The sequence below is a fragment of the Anguilla anguilla genome, chromosome 4 (genome assembly GCF_013347855.1).
Source record: "Anguilla anguilla isolate fAngAng1 chromosome 4, fAngAng1.pri, whole genome shotgun sequence".
Classification (NCBI taxonomy): domain Eukaryota; kingdom Metazoa; phylum Chordata; class Actinopteri; order Anguilliformes; family Anguillidae; genus Anguilla; species Anguilla anguilla.
This window is the reverse complement of record NC_049204.1, coordinates 14,126,382-14,143,537: the sequence shown is the minus strand read 5'-3', so window position 1 is coordinate 14,143,537 and position 17,156 is coordinate 14,126,382. Positions and strand designations below refer to the sequence as shown.

General features: G+C 36.5%; 1 protein-coding gene across 1 annotated transcript; it reads left to right on the top strand.

Annotated features, from left to right (window-relative positions):
* Positions 1–3,856: 3,856 nt before the first annotated feature.
* On the top strand, positions 3,857–16,314 carry LOC118224951 (polyunsaturated fatty acid 5-lipoxygenase-like). Its single transcript, XM_035412831.1, has 18 exons — positions 3,857–3,970; positions 4,340–4,523; positions 5,519–5,587; positions 5,764–5,787; positions 6,622–6,654; positions 7,092–7,155; positions 7,281–7,313; positions 8,549–8,668; positions 9,167–9,267; positions 9,748–9,905; positions 11,401–11,544; positions 11,791–11,991; positions 12,691–12,777; positions 13,495–13,664; positions 13,781–13,896; positions 14,024–14,124; positions 14,526–14,693; positions 15,222–16,314. Exons 1-18 carry the CDS (start codon positions 3,866–3,868, stop codon positions 15,399–15,401), a joined length of 2,058 nt encoding a protein of 685 aa, XP_035268722.1. The 5' UTR covers positions 3,857–3,865; the 3' UTR covers positions 15,402–16,314.
* Positions 16,315–17,156: the final 842 nt, after the last annotated feature.

The window sequence follows — 17,156 nt, the reverse complement described above, 5'->3', positions numbered from 1 at the left end:
TTGCTGACTAGCAACAGTTGAGACAAGTTTTAAAAAAGATTAGGCTACCTAAATTACACACAACTATGTTCGCTAACTAGCAACAGCAGAAACAAATTAAGTTATGATACGCTTATCTGAATCGCGGGGGACGGCAGAAGCGACGACACAATCAGATGCACACTGTTGAACCACAGATGAACACCACTTAAATAGCACCAGGTATTTATGTGGACATAAATATATGTGTATCACCCCAACATTGGAGTCCAGGACATTGGTATGTGTTGGAGATCTGCAAAATGCAGCCACAGATGTGGACAAAGGACTTTTTCTGAAGTTACTCTGTAAATCGAGCGTGGACATCCTATGAGACAAGGACATTTTCACCTGTTGAAGAAAAGAAAGTCAATTATGTGGAAAGTCGAGACAAGACATGTACGGTATATACACAATTATCAGTGACACATGCACAGACACACACACACACACACACAAACCCTAGAACTAACATACACTAACATACACTTGCATAGAATTAATTTTACCTGTGCAACAGCAATGAACTGTTTCAGGTGTATTTCTTCAAGAAGTAGATCATCTGTGGTCTCGTCCAATGTCCCATTTTCAAGAGCTGCAACCACTTTCCAGCTGGATGGCTTGAGACTCCATATTTATTTCCAGATACAGTATTTTGTTTGTCTTGATGACATAATGGAAAAATGCACAACTTCTAAATTTAGGGTCAAAATTGAGCAGTGCATTATAAATTTAACCGAAAGAGTCAACCACAATTTTTCCTATAAGATAACTTTATTTTTAGCCAAAGGTAGAATATCAAGAAATACCATTAACATGAATACTTCTATCCATACACACTGCCAGTCATTTGTTTTTTTTATCAATGAACTGCACTTCTGTGGATGGATGGGTATGTAGCAACTGATCTATTCATACTGCACATTAACGACAGGCTATGACAGATGTGTGAGTGTCGGTGTGTATACGATGTACTTTTTGCACCTGTACCAAGTCGTGCTGGTTTTGCAACTTTTTGGAGGGCAGGTGTGCCACATCCTGTTAAACACCAGTAACCTGTTAAAACAGGATAAATTGTAAAGAATGAAAGGCGGTGATTGTTTCCTTTTTCTCAGGCTTTCTTCCTCTGCTTGAGTACCCACACAGTTGGATCAACTGCATCACCATCTCACAACAAACATTACAGACTAACACTGTGTATCACACAGGCGTGGAACCTCTTCCGTCATCATCCATTGCTGCAGCCTGAGGACTTCAGGTGAAGCACAATTAGATACACATTAAATTGTTTTGTTGTTGTTGTTGTTGTTGTTGTTGTTGTTGTTGTTGTTGTTGTTGTTTTCTTTTCACAAATAAGATTTGTTATTATTTTACATTATATTATTAATGTAAAATTGTACTATTGTACTTATCTGGCTAAACTTCATTTGACCCACAAGCTTACAGTGCATTAATGAGCCAAACACTACTACATGGCTAACTCATCCAAAATTATGGGCGTTAATATGGAGTTGGTCCATCCATTGCTGCTGTAACAGCCTCCACTTGTGAGTGAGTGAGGAAAAGTAAAAACCTATATTACTTATCTCCTAAAGAATTGAAAATGAATAATATTTTGTGATCCATTTTGGATCACGTTATATTCACATTCACATTGTGTTATTGTAGTACAAGTATGCAAATACTAACAGTGGGCTTAACAGACAAAGTGCTTGTAGGAAACCTCTTGGGAATTTTGTTATTGCAACACCCATTAGCTGTCCAATCTTGCTCCAGAATTGTGCATGCCAATCAGATTATCAAGTGCCACATTCAAGTCACCCGTATTTCTGTGACAGCCATTGCATCATAGAGACAAGTTTTGTCCAAACATGGACTAACATATACTGAGGCAACAGAGGTTACATAGTATGCCTTTTAATGTTGCCTTAGAACATAGTTATGGGCATCAATATGGAGCTGGTCCATCCTTTTCTGCTATAACAACCTCCACTTGTGAGTGGGTGAGGAAGAGTAAAAATCAATATTACATATCCCCTAAAGAATTGAAAATGAACAATATTTTGTGATCCATTTTGGATCACGTTATATTCACATTCACATTGTGTTATTGTAGTACAAGTGTGCAAATACTAACAGTGGGCTTAACAGACAAAGTGCTTGTAGGAAACCTCTTGGGAATTTTGTTATTGCAACACCCATTAGCTGTCCAATCTTGCTCCAGAATTGTGCATGCCAATCAGATTATCAAGTGCCACATTCAAGTCACCCGTATTTCTGTGACAGCCATTGCATCATAGAGACAAGTTTTGTCCAAACATGGACTAACATATACTGAGGCAACAGAGGTTACATAGTATGCCTTTTAATGTTGCCTTAGAACATAGTTATGGGCATCAATATGGAGCTGGTCCATCCTTTTCTGCTATAACAACCTCCACTTGTGAGTGGGTGAGGAAGAGTAAAAATCAATATTACATATCCCCTAAAGAATTGAAAATGAACAATATTTTGTGATCCATTTTGGATCACGTTATATTCACATTCACATTGTGTTATTGTAGTACAAGTGTGCAAATACTAACAGTGGGCTTAACAGACAAAGTGCTTGTAGGAAACCTCTTGGGATTTTTGGTATTGCAACACCCATTAGCTGTGCAATCATGCTCCAGAATTCTGCATGCCAGATTATCATGTTTCGTGAAAGTCATTGCATCATAGAGACAGGTGTTTTGTCCAAACATGCACTAACATATACTGAGGCTACAGAGATTACATTGTATGCCTTTTATTGTTGACATAGAACATAGTCCCAGCCTTGTTACAAATCTAGTATTTTCTGTAGAAACACACAAATTTGTCTTTGTGGTCTTCTTTGCTAACAAATTGTCGGCCAGACTTGATAAATGAAACATTTTCATAGCCAGTAATTGACATGACTGTTTTAAAACAAATCAGCCTTTTTAAAAATCTTGTTAGGCTTTCATTGACAGAATGTAAAAATGAATATTACATATCTCCAAAAGGAGTGACATGAAGAAATATGCTGTAATACGATCAATTGCACTACATGGCCAAAAGTATGTGGACACCTGGCATCCAACATTGCCTACAAAATAATGGCCATGAATATGAATTTGGTCCACCCTTTGCTGCTATATCAAACTCCACTCTTCTGGAAAGGCTTCATACTAGATGTTGGAGCATTGCTGCCAGGATTTGCTTCCATTCAGCCAGAAGAGCATTAGTGAGGTCGGGCACTGATTGGGCGATTAGGCCCTGGCTCCCAGTTGGACCCAAAAAGTGTTGGATGCTGAAACAGGAAAGGGCTTCCCCAAATGTGTCCAGACACTTTTGGTCATATAGTGTATATCTGGATAGGTTTGTAAGATTCAATATTTATTTAGTAGCCCTAAATATTTCCAATTTTTCATTTGTATTTATTTATTTACCCCCCCCCCCCCCCCCCCCAACCATATATATTTTGAAATATTTATCCAAATCTACATATAGTCGCTGTATATCAAGTCTGGCCAGGGACCCCCTACATTACCTTCAAGGATGCCCATTAAAAACCCTGGATGTCGATGTTTCTATATTTCTTTATATGTTTGTTACATAATTTTAAAATGCTTACACATTTTAAAAATCTTCTGGTGTGCAGTTTTCTGTGGGTACAGCAACAGTTGTCCCAAATTGCATAACATCCCTCCAGGCCAATTCATAAAAGTTAGCTACTGATGGAAATGATAAATATCACTTCCTTGTGGGTGGATTCCAGGTAACAATATAAAAGGAGTTAGTAGCCCAAGTTTCTCACTAGAAAAGTGAACTCTAAAAAAACAAGATGGCAAGATATATTGTCAAAATTGAACCAAGACCAATAGATAGAATTTACATTCAATTTCCAGAAAGCCTGGGAAAAAAAGAATATCTAATTCAAGATGACACAGTAAGTTTGAATACATAATTGGTAAATGCACAGCACTCTCAAAAATGATGTGTTAATATCTAGCACACTTTTTTGTGTGACTACTTTTGTGTTGCTTTCAACACATTTTGTGTCAATGTATGTCACGAATATACAATTTATGTGTTTTACCAAGGGAGGCTTTTGAACAGTCTGTTGAAAGTAACACAAAATTGCATTTTGTTTGTAACACACCTGTTACAGTATGATGAAAACATAGCACTATGTATATTCTTACATTTTAAAATAGCCTGAAAACAGCCTACAAAAAGTTTATTTTCTAGCACACTGCTTTTATACACCACTGTTACATTCCGGCAGTTGTACAGTTAATCATTCTTGTCCCACAAGACAATTGAGTTAAATGGAGAACCAAAGGAAATCACCATCCGACGAGAGAGCTCTTGGCTTCGTCAGTTCACATCGTGGCGCTGCAGCTATGTGACTGTTACCTCGTTGGACTCGGAGAAGGAATGCTACTTCCCTGTCTTCAGAGAGATTTACTCAGCTGGGCCGACCATCAAGGAAAATTCAGGTGAGAAGCTTCAATCTCTGAGTTTTCACACATTTGTCACAGGTACTATTCATTTAAAAGGTCAGAAAAAGAATTGATAAATTAATTGAGGTTCATGCCTTCTGTAGCAATGTGATATAACTTTCAGGTGAGGGCATGACTTGTAGCGTCAGTGGGAGTACTGAACATCCTCTCCTGGGAGTGGACACGGCGGTAGAGTTATTAAAAGTATTTTGCTTGTCTGAACAGGATGTAAGTTACTTCATGATGTTCTGCTGTAACTTGACTGACACTACAATAAAGTCTTTGCTATAATTACTGATTTTTTTCTTTCTTTCTGTGAAGTGAACCAATAATGGAATTTAATGTTTGTTGCTCACCCACAGCTGTACTTTGCTTTTAATGAATTCCATGTTTGTGCAGCTTAATCTAATGTGCAAGTCCTTGCTCCCTAGCGTCTCACTCCTTTAAGAAGCATTTAAGGGGTTGGATTGTCCTTAAAGATGGCAGATCTCGATTGGATAAAATTGACAATTTGAATGTGCCTCCATTCTCTGAACTTTTGGACTCATTATAGACTGAAAAGTACTTCCTGTGAATTCTATGAGGGCTTAGGGCTGTCCCACAGTCAAATCAGCATTCTTGCAAGTGTTCTTGTACAGACTTTTTGTACCCTCTATCTGCTCTCTTGGTAAGTCTGCATCACTACAAACCTGGGCTGAGGGTATTACCCAAAATTCTCTTTACATCAATGATGTAGGAAGTACAGGTGGAAATATTTTTTTCATAGATGAGTCAGGTGTATAATTTGAATGTATGCTGCATTGTACACTCAGAAGAACTACGAAAGCATGGTCTTTCTTTCCACGATGGACTGAAGCAATTAAACGCACCAGCTTATACATGCATTTTACTCAAAGCCTGTTTGTTACGCGTGGCAACCGTATGCTTTTTCTTTCTTTCTTTTCTTGAACTTCAAGCACTTGTTAAGCACATATTTTTTATTTCAATTTCAGCTAAGCTACCTCAGGATGATTTATCTCTGGAGAGAAAGGAATCTTTGCTCAACAATCACACGTTTCAAGGTAAAATGTATACATATGCTACACTCCTTACATCTTACTACAATATATAAACCATAAAACCACATCAATAAACCAGAAATGTTGATGTTGTGTCAATGATGTCAATAATATTATAGACAATTATCTAGAGCTTTTATACAAGCAAGTACTACAAAAAATGTGTTTTCCCCCCACAGAAAAAGTTGGTCAGCATGGAAAAGGTAATTCATACTCATTTTTAATGATCACCATGTGTAAGATTATGTTCTACTATAATTTCATAGCTAAAATTGTTATGCCAAGGTAATATTCTCTGCAGTTCTCAATGCATCCAAAGTAATTAAATACAGTATGATTTTATGAAACTGCATATGTTTGCAAAGTTACATTTACAGTGTAGTCCATAAGTATTTGGACAGTGATCAGGATTTTTGTTGTTTGGAAATGAAACCACGAATATGAGGTTAAAGTGAAGACTGTAAAATTTAGAGAGTATACTATGAGAGTATTTGCATCCATATTGGGTGAACCCTGTAATAATTGTAGCCCTTTTTATACATACAGCAAATACCTATGCATCTTCAGCAGGTTTATATGGATCCCACTATGTTAATGCAACCAAATATAGCCTATTATTTGAGAATTAAAAATATATACAAGAGCACTACAACAAAGTTAAGCAAATTTTTGTTATTTGGACAAGAAAAATCAGAGAAACCGTTAGGGAAATGATTAATCACAAGCTGCAAACATAGAAAGACAGATCAGGATTATGAATGTCTTATTATCTTATCTACTAAGAGCAACGTTTTGCATTATAAAGCTTTGAAATGTGAAGCTTCTTTGTATTATTTTATACAGTATGTATAGAATAGTACTGTTTGCAGAAAACTGATTGCAGAATCATAAAGAAATCTGTATTCTTCAAAAGAAGATAGCTATATCTATCTATCTATCTATCTATCTATCTATCTATCTCTCTCTCTGTATTACATAGGAATAATGTATTATGAATTGTTTTAAGTTATTTATTTTCCACTACTTGTTCTCTGTAGATCAGCAGGTCAGCAGGACAGAAAGCTTTACAGGTAAGGACTTTATGTTAAAGGCACAAAAAGAATGCATAGACAGTAGAGCAAGTTGAATATTTATTCTTGTATTTCACAAAAGCAGCCGACACACTTACACACAAACTAATTTACTTGGACATGGTCTGTGCAGCCTAAATTTGAGAATTTAGGTAAAACTGATCACTTCCCATGTGGTTTATTTTCAGATTAATTCAAGAAATAAAAATAAACATCCAAAGTAATTTTCATAGGCTGATATTTGCAGCCTAATAATAACCCTAATGGTTTCTCTTATTTATTTTTGCTTATTTAAACACTTATTTATTTTTGTCACTCAATCGTCTTCTTGTACATTCATTCCATATTGATGAATGTAGATTTCTGTAAATGTTCAAAAGCATGGTTAATCTTTTATGGGAAAATGTGTATCCTTTTTATGTTTTGGGTAAACCCAGTTGTCAAGGAAGAAGCTTCTCAGGAAAGTTCTACTGGCAAATCCTTAATTCTCAGTGTTCTCCTGTAAGTACAAACATTCCTGGATGTCTGTGAGAAATGAAATGTCCTCTTTCCTCTAGATGTTTATATTTCAGTCATATATAGCTTCAGAAACAGCATTATGACAGAATGTATTTTTTTCTTTGTAGGGGCATCATCAGTATTTTTCCTGAACAGTTGCAGTAAGTATTTAAAGCTTCCTAATCTGAATTTCTCATATGCATATATAGGGGCCAGTGCAGAACCAATTTTCCACCCAATACAATTGTGGTTACAGAATGGATTTTCTAACCATTGGCAATTCATTTTATAAACTTTTAATGTTGGAAATGCATTTAAGCAGAATTGTAGATATCATCATCAACATCATCATCATGCATTTGGTTCTTCTCTAGTCAATAGCAGCAAAAGGATCTACAATCAACCAATCAATCAATCAATCAATTAATTAAACTTTATTTATCAAGCGCATTTAATCCAGCGAGTTCAATGTGCTTTACAAGGCATAGAAACGTGAAAAAGCAACAGTCAAAACAAATTTTACAGTAGAATAATTAAATACCTTGCTAAACACAGATATAAAGACAAATACACAGAGGCCGAGCAGACATGCACACACACGGGGGCACACATCAGTATAAAATGTAGACCAATTATTAAAATCACACTAGGTTCTATGTACAGGCCAAGCTGAAAAGCTGTGTTGTTAGCATACATTTGAAAACCTCAACTGATGTGGCTATTCTGAGGTCTACTGGGAGACTGTTACAGAGCCTGGGCCTATAGGAGCCTAAAGTAGCATCTCCGTATGTCTTTGATTTAGTTTTTGTGACTATTAGTAAATTAGAGTTTGTGGATTTAAGAGTTCTACTGGAATACAATTAGACAGCATGTCATCAATGTTCTCAGGATAAATCATTGACAGATTTGAAAACAAGGAGCAGATTCTGAATGTATCATTTATCTAACTGGCAGCCAATGAAGGGACCCAAAAACTGGTGTGATGTGCTCTCTCTTTTTGGTTCCAGTTAGAAGCTGCATTTTGAAAACCCCAGAGTTATACTATTACTTTTCTAGGAAGGGCAGAGAGCAGTGTATTGCAAGTTTTTTCATTGTAGTGTCACATGGAAAACAAGGGGTCTGAGTTTTGCGATTAAAATGAAAGAATGCGGTTTTAGTTTTATCTTTTATGCATTGCTGAAAACTTTGGTTGCAATATACAATTACACTGAGGTGTCTTGCCTGGGGCTCAACATTTAAAGAGGCATTTTAAGGTTTTTTTGCAACTTATATATATATATTGTGTTTGCAAATGGAAGCATGCAAAGCCTAAAAAGTAAAGGGCCAAGCCTTGCCCTTGAGGCACACCACATGAGATAGCATGTAACATTAATACCATGATAATATTTCTTTACAGTTTCACTCACAAACCTGGCCTCCCTGGTTTTGTGAAAGGAGGGAACTTCTTTGAATTGCCAAAAGAACTGTGGTTTGACACTCGCAAGATAGTCGCATTGATTTACAATAAAGTGAAGATGTAAGTGGAAACCCAATCTTTTTCAACAATTTGCTTAACAACAGCCCTACTCATATTTCTACAGCAATGCAATTCAAAATACAATGTTTTAAATGACCATAAACTCAGAAAATCCAAAAAATGCCTATTAATCAAAGATGGCCTTTAGTGAGTATGCTAGAATCTAATCCTATTAATTTCCCAAAATGTGTTTAAATCCAGGTACTTCCTAAAATGTACCGACATAAAATAGTTTTCTGCTATAATTTGTGAGAAATTTATCTGACTGACTGAGATGAAGTTGTTCAAAAACACACTGCCCTTGAGTATGAATTAACAACCAAATTTGTCAGATTTGTTAGACAAATTGTCACACTTGGCCATAATTTCAGTCTATACAATTAACAAGAGTTTTTTTTTAATATGGCTGACCAATCATTACAATTGCAGTCTCAAGGCTGTCTGTTTTTGATCACAATTGCAGTCTTTTGTGTTGTAATGTACATGTATCTTTTGAAGTAAGGCACAGACAACCTTTCGGAGACTTTGGAACTTTTGCCGCAAGTGGAAGAAAATTGATGACATCAGAAATGTGTTTTGGTTTCCAAGCAAAAAAGCAGGTTAGTGTACTTCAGCTCTGAGATGATGAACTTACTCAAGTTGTACATAAACACCATGCAATTCTTGAGCATTTATTGAATTTCGTTTCAATGCTAGAGCTCAAATGATAAAAAAAATTAAATCAAATAATACTTTTCAGTTCTCAGCCAGTTAAGTTTTAAATAACATATTTGACAAACACTTTGACACTTGTTTAATAATCAACAAAGAATGTTTCTCAAGATAGCCATAATTTATTTTCATGTTTATTGAAATGCTAAAATTGTATAGTTAAAGAATTGGATCTCAATCAATCTTGACACATTTTCAGAGTTACAATATGTCTCAGTCATGATCACCATCTGAGTGATTCTCTTCAGATAAAAAAAAACGAGAAGCCTCAATGTACACTCTATGATATTATATGATATTAATAAGTCTGAATTTGAGGAGCATGTAGTAATGTCCCATTTTAAAAGTAACACATCTCTCTATCTTAGAATACATCTCACGACACTGGAAGGAAGATGCCTTTTATGGCAGCCTGTTCCTCAATGGTTGTAACCCAATAATGATCAAGAGGTACACAGAAGATCAGCAGAAAATTCCAACGGAGACTTTGGAAAAGGTGTACCCTGATATCAAGGAAAACATCCAAGTGAGTTGATATGGCGTAGCTGGGTAACACTTTATTAAAATGTCATCAGTAAGTGTGTTGTAAATAGCCACTTGCTCCAAATATTAATAAAAGTATCTGCCAAATAAAATGGAATAATTATCATTTTAAAAAAGCAGTTTTGTTTTGTAACCTCTTCTTGTCCTCATAGTAACTGGCAGCAATTGTTACTGGCAGTAAAATGTTTGTTTGTAAAGCAGGTTTTAGTCTGCAATTGAGAGTTTTCTATGTAAAATAAAATATAGCAACAGCCACATTGTTATACAGTAGTTGTAACTGCCTTCAGTGCTTGAACTGTCCTGAAAAACAATTTCAGTAAAACAAATTCTCAACTACTTGTTGTAAGAAATAGAATGTGCTTGTAGCTAGGCTGTACTGTAGAATGAACCAATTTAATGCTACACTGGACTACCTCAAAGTTATTTTGTGTGATTTATAGGGTAACCACTAATTTCAAAATTATGTACAGACGGGTGACAAATTAAAGGAAAACTTGAATAAATTAGTGGAGAAACAAAACAAATGCAAATGTATCCATACAAGTGCATCGCATGATACAATTAAGCGATTAACATCCCATCATGCTTTGTGGAATTTAGAAAAATGCTGAGCAGGCCCAATTGACCTTGATCTAATTGATTTTGAAAGAGGGTTTATTACTGAGGCATGGACGGTAGGAGCTTCAGTCACAGAGACTGCTCAACTGGCTTGTGTTTCAATAAACAACAGTGACTAAAGTAACAGCTGCATTTAGATCTATGGGAAAGACATCACTAAATAGGGTCGGAAAGTGTGGGCGAGTGCATGTGTGGCTACACCAAGAGAACAGTACAGGCCTCAATGTTTAACCCCTACAGTGAGGAGGTTTGGTGGCTCTGTTATGCTATATTTTCCTGCCATGGTTTGGGTCCGCTTGTGCCCACAGAGAGAAGGGTCGCTGCAAATCAATATAAAGTTATTCTGAGGTATCACCTTTATCCTAGCATTTCTATCCTGATGGGAGTGGTCTTTTTCAGGATGACAATGCCCCCATCCACAGGGCACAAGGGGTCACTGAATGGTTTGATGAGTATGAAAATTATGTGAATCATATACTGTGGCCTTCGCAGTCACCAGATCTGAACCCAATTGAACACCTATGGGAGATTTTGGACCGATGTGCTAGACAGCGTGATCAACCAAAATCATAAAAATGATTGACGGAATATCGTTTGTAAGAATGGTGTTTCATCCCTCCAGTAGAGTTCTAAAGATTTGTAGAATCTATGCCAAGGCACATTCTGGTGGCTTGTGGTGGCTTGACACCTTATAAAGACACTTTATGTTGGTTTTTCCTTCAATTTGTCACCTGTCTGTATATTTTACATGTTTCTGATGGGAACCAGAGTTTGTGATTTTGAATTCCATTATCTTCATCGGCCTCTCTACAAAACACTGAATAGATTTATGCCTGTTGCATCCATTCCTGTTCCACCAGAATGGAAGCATCTATGTGGTGGACTATGAGATACTGGACGGCATAGCAGAAGGTATAGTCGACAAGTCACCACAGTTCTTGGCTGCACCCATTATGCTGCTACAACAGACAACAGAGGAGGAGTTAAAGCCTATTGCCATACAGGTAAATCTTCAGTGTCATCGCATGAGAATTACAATATTTCAAACAAATTAATTCAAACATTGGAGAGTTGGAACAATCAGTGCATTTGCAGTAATACCTTCAACAAAATTGTATTTCCATGAGCTTTTTGTTTATTCTTGAATTTTGCATTAGGGTGTTAAAAAAAACAGTTTGTCCTGTTTGTTCAGCCATCTATACAAGTAATAATTATGTTTGACAAACATTGATAAATATTTTTTTTCTTAGTTGAATCAGAAGCCTGGAGAGAATAATCCAGTTTTCACCCCACAAGACAAGCCAGAAGCCTGGCTCTTAGCCAAGATCTGGGTCCGGAACTCTGACTTCTACATCCATGAGTTGGTTTCTCATCTTCTCAGGACACATCTGATGGGGGAAATATTCTTCATTGCTAGCTACTCTATGGCTGATCAACATCCACTATCAAAGGTATGCAATTGAATGTGCATACCCTACCACAAACAATAAATTTGTAACTATTTACATGAATGGTAGTGAGATATGGTGATGGAGAGCTAGCTACAGTATGTGCCATGAAAGCCCTTATGTCATTTTGATCATTGGAGAAACACAAACCTGAAATGTCACACTGGCTACTTTCTTCACCATCACTACACTCACCGTGAAGACTGGGAAGGTTCTAATTTTGTTCAATTTATTTTGTGTTAATTAACTTTATTTACTAAATGTATTTATCAGGGCCAATGCACATTGATCTAGTATACATGACGGAAGACAGTACCTACCTATCTCTTATATTTGCTAATATTTTAAAGTTAGCAAGCTTTCCCTGCGAATGTCATTCTTCCTCTTGAACAGGGCAAGATACTTGAGTAGGTGTAATTTTGAAGTGGCTTTATGAGCCACTATAGTGCTAGTAGAAAACTAAGTGGGCTTTTGTCTCAAGGTTCTTCTACTGCTCTTCTACTGGCAAGATGCAATTTAGGAGATTTTCTCACACCACTGAGAACATTGTGTCAGCTGGGTCTGTTGACTATTCAAGAATCTTCTTTAGGTTGCATAAACATTTTATTTATTAACTGATACATTTTTATGCAGTGTATTTGCATTTTGTATTGTGTATTTTGCTCTAACAACAGTATAACTAATGCATTTATGTGTTAACAGATTCTTCGTGCAACTGGTCGGTACACTTTACCAATCAACATTACTGCTAGAAACACCCTCATTAATAAAGGTGGATTCTTCGTGGAGGTCAGTATAAAATTTTATCATTGATTACCCAAAATAATGTTCCCTTGACATTTTTATATTATTGCATAACACTAAAAAGGCCAGAGCTGACAGCATTGGGTGTTTGGACTTTAAAATACAAATTACTCCCACACCGTGAATGCATATTCTCTTCCTTCCATGACTTTTCCTAAATAGCTGGGATTAAAATAACGGCGTTGTTAGAATAAAAAAAAATTCTAATTTTTTTGAATATTTTACTTTGTATTTATTTAATTATGTTCTCCATTTTGTGTTTTGTTTGTTTTGCACATTTTAGCACTTATCTCAATGTGCCTGTAATACACCTTGGCACATTTTCTTTACCTATGAAACAAAACCAAGATAAATTAGAAATAAAAAGTTGAAATTGACATGTCCTTTATATCAAGAAAATGGTTTTGCAACATACTGTTTCACAATCTTTATGAGACTAGGCTGTTGTGGATGCTGAAATCAATCCTGTAATGCTGGATGAGCCTGATGCCACTGGGTGTCAGGCTTGGTGGTTTAACGTAGAAAGAAAAGGTGGTCCTCTCTAGTGTTAATATGAGACTTCTATGGTGACTTAATTGAACCAATGTTTTCCCGTGAGTATGCTTACAGTTTTTTCATGTTTTAATGTTTTTCATGTTTTTCAAGTTTTTGCTACCAGAAACCCAGAAAACAATACTATATTATACATTTTCACCCACACAGCACACAGGAATTGGGAACGATGAACATTGGGAGGTCTTAAAGAGGGCAACTCAGGAGATTACCTACGAGAGCCTCTGCCTGCCTGATAATGTGAAGCACCGTGGCATTGAACATTTGAAGAACTTTTACTACAGAGATGACGCCATGGCCATTTGGGATGCCATATATAAGTAAATAGCTATTAAATGGAGGATGCTTGTCTTTTCCGTAGTGATCTTTTCACAATTCCAATTATCATGAATGCAAACCTGTTTATTTAATTTAATTACTTATTTAATATATCCAGCTTTGTTCGTGAAGTGGTGAATGGATGTTACACAGATGATGAAGAGATACACAAGGATCCAGAGCTGCAAGAAATGGTGTTTTTCATATACAACTATGGATTTCTGCAGAAGTCAGGTAACTTCATTCATAATAACGTAAAAACTCTGTCCACACTGACAAATGGCAACCTGTTTAAATTAAATGGTAAATTGAGGAAGACTGGATCTATTTTTTTTTACTTTGGATGTGTGTTGATCATTAGATTGCCCCTCAAGCCTGAAGACAAGAGAAGAAGCCATTAAATACATCACCATGATAATGTTCACCTGCTCTGCCCAACATGCTGCTGTGAACCATGGGCAGGTACAGTACCCTTCATTCAGAAACATTCATAGATGGCCCAAAGAGAAAGACTGTGTAGATCAGATCATAGGTTTATTTTCTGCTGTAATGCTTTTAAATGTCATTCAATCCTCTACCACTCTCCTTGTGATTATGTGAACAGTAATACAGATTTTGGATTGAAGATGGATTTCAGTTTTATTTTTGCACAACTTTCCTTTATGACAGTTCTACTTTTGCAATGAATTTGCAATGTGTATTGATTAAATTGATTTTGTCCAGATAGACTACTGAAAATGTGCTCTTAATAACGTGTGTTCTGTCAACATTTAGAATATAAGGCCTGAGATTACTGCAAGAACTGCAGCAGCACAAACGCAATTCTCAAGCCAGTTTTATTGTTTACCCTTGTCATTAAACAGTATGATATGTATGCATGGATGCCAAATGGACCAACAACAATGAGGAAACCTGAGCCCAAGGACAAGGAGGTGACTGAGAAAGACATAATGGACACTCTCCCAGACATTGACACAACACTGGAGTCTATGAATGTGGCTCATTTCCTCAGCCAGGTGCCAAATGACTTTGTAAGTATTTGGGAAGGCAAAACCAGTCAGCTAAGTTATTGTGCAGTACCTGTACAACAAAGAGTTTTTCTGTCTTCAGGGTTTTCTTCAGAAATTATACAAATGACTAGAAATTATTTTTAGCACTGGAACTGATTGTTATACGCATATGAGGCAGAAATTGAGCATTTTGGGTACATATATCAGTGGTTTTGTGTTCATCCTGAAATGGATGTCATACCTACAGTGTAATAATATGGTGTTGGATCTTTGATGCTATGGAGTTAGTTTGCATCCACTTGTCTTGGGGTACTTGTTGTGGTAAATGGAATCATGAACACCAAGACAAAAACCTGGTATCCTCCTGTCTGGAAGCTCAAACTTTACCCAGAAGTTACAGAATATTTGAGACTTAACAAAAATATGAAAAAAAACAGAGAGAAAGATTCACTACTGTGGCCCTGAAATAGCATTTGTATGGGTTTTGGGGTTTTGGATATAGACAAGCCTTCAAGATCTGGCCCTCAGTACTGATCACTTTCCCCACAGGTGCCACTTGGACAGTACCCTGAGGAAGTTGCCTTTGAAAAACACACGAGAGAGCCCATCTTAAACTTCCAAAGCAAGCTGAAGGAAATTGAAGAAAACATCAAGAGGAGATCTGCCTTGCAAGACTTCCCCTATGAGTACTTGTACCCGGCAGGGATGGAAAACAGCATCACAATCTAATGTATGTCAGCTATAGAAAATTTTCAATCTCCATTATGTCTTGAAAACCCAACACCAAAGCCAGATCTCATCATTGCACAACCTGGCAACAACTGGCTCTCCCCTACCTGTGAGGGTTGCTTTTCTCTACTGGTCTCAGCTTGGTGGAACAAACTTCCCAGAGTGGTTAGGACAGCAGAATCATTCGCTATCTTTTGGTACCCGAAACAAGATAACTGAATTGTCAGTTGAGCTACATTGTTAAGCAAAGATACAGAGCTTGTATCACTCTCTGTCAGATTGCTAACAAACTTTATTCACAGCTCATTTGACTTTGATGCTTTATGATGGAATAAATATTTGATGATCAACAACTGAATGAAGACTGATGACACGGGTAACTGCTGTAAACTGGAGTTACTTAAGACCACATCAACAAAAGGTCTTACCTCATGCCATACCTTACCTAGTGCCTACCTACATTGACCTGGGTGACTCTCATTGTCAATGACAGAATATAAACCTGAGGAACTACACAATTAGCATTACACAATGGATGAGCCATAACATTTGGCATGAAGATTTGGCTCTGTCCTCCACAATTTTAAATTTGTAATCAAACAATTCACATGTGGTCAAAGTCTATATTCTCATCTGTTATTAACGGCTATGTGGATGAATTTAACAGGCTGTCTTTTCTTTTGTGGAAAATTACAAATACGACATATTTTGAGTGTATATCCTTATGTTTAGTGCCTTATCGTGGTTCCCGGGCTGCCCAACATATAGTCTGGGCATGTTGCTAAATATGTAACCTCCCATTTTTAATTAGTTCCCACAGAGAAAGATCTATTGTTGTTATCTTTTTTAAGGATAGCACATTTCTCTGCCTGTCTAGGAGATATAAATCCTGCTGAATAAACTGTACTCTTCAGAGAATTGCAGACTCTGGATTTCTCTCCATGATATCATACATTAAAGCTTAAGCTCAATTGAAGTCTCTGTGCAGAACTGAATTATTCCTCAACAGGGTATTTAGATATTTTGATTTCACCATGTAAACATTACATCACTTTTTACACATAGTCCCCCCATTTCAGTGTACCATAATGTTTGAGACAAATGGCTTCACAGGTGTTTCTGACAGCTTTCAGTATCTAGTCTTGATTCTCGACTTTTCATTGCCTTTGGAGTCTGTTAACATGAGGACCAGAGTTGTGCCAATGAAAGTCAAGGAAGCCATTATGAGAACAAAAACAGTCAGAGAAATAGGCCAAACCTTAGGCTTACCAAAATCAACTGTTTGGAACATGATTAAGAAGAAAGGCGTCTTATCTCTTCAAGTTAAACCAAATGCCTCAAAAATCTTTTGACGGCGCCTCCAGCTACAGCAGGACAATGATCCCAAACATACAATAATAAAAGCTTTTGTCAAAAATGACTAACGATACCTAAAGAGGTTGCACAGTAGAGTTCTCTATGTTTAGAAATGATCTACTGTGCATTTTCTGAAGTCAGCTACAGCCAATGCGGAATTGAAAAATAAAAAAATAAAAAGAATATACCTTTTATATTTAGAACATTGGAAATGTTCTTTAAATTAGAATATACTGTAAACAACATCCTATTCTTTCCATTCCATAAAAGCCCATAATATAACCTACATCATAGGAAAATATGGAGGCAGTTGGTGGCTTTTATTGTGGCTGTTATCATTTCACGTTTAGCTCTTTTAAAGGGACTTTCTGGTGTTCCTAAATATTATTTTAGGTTTGA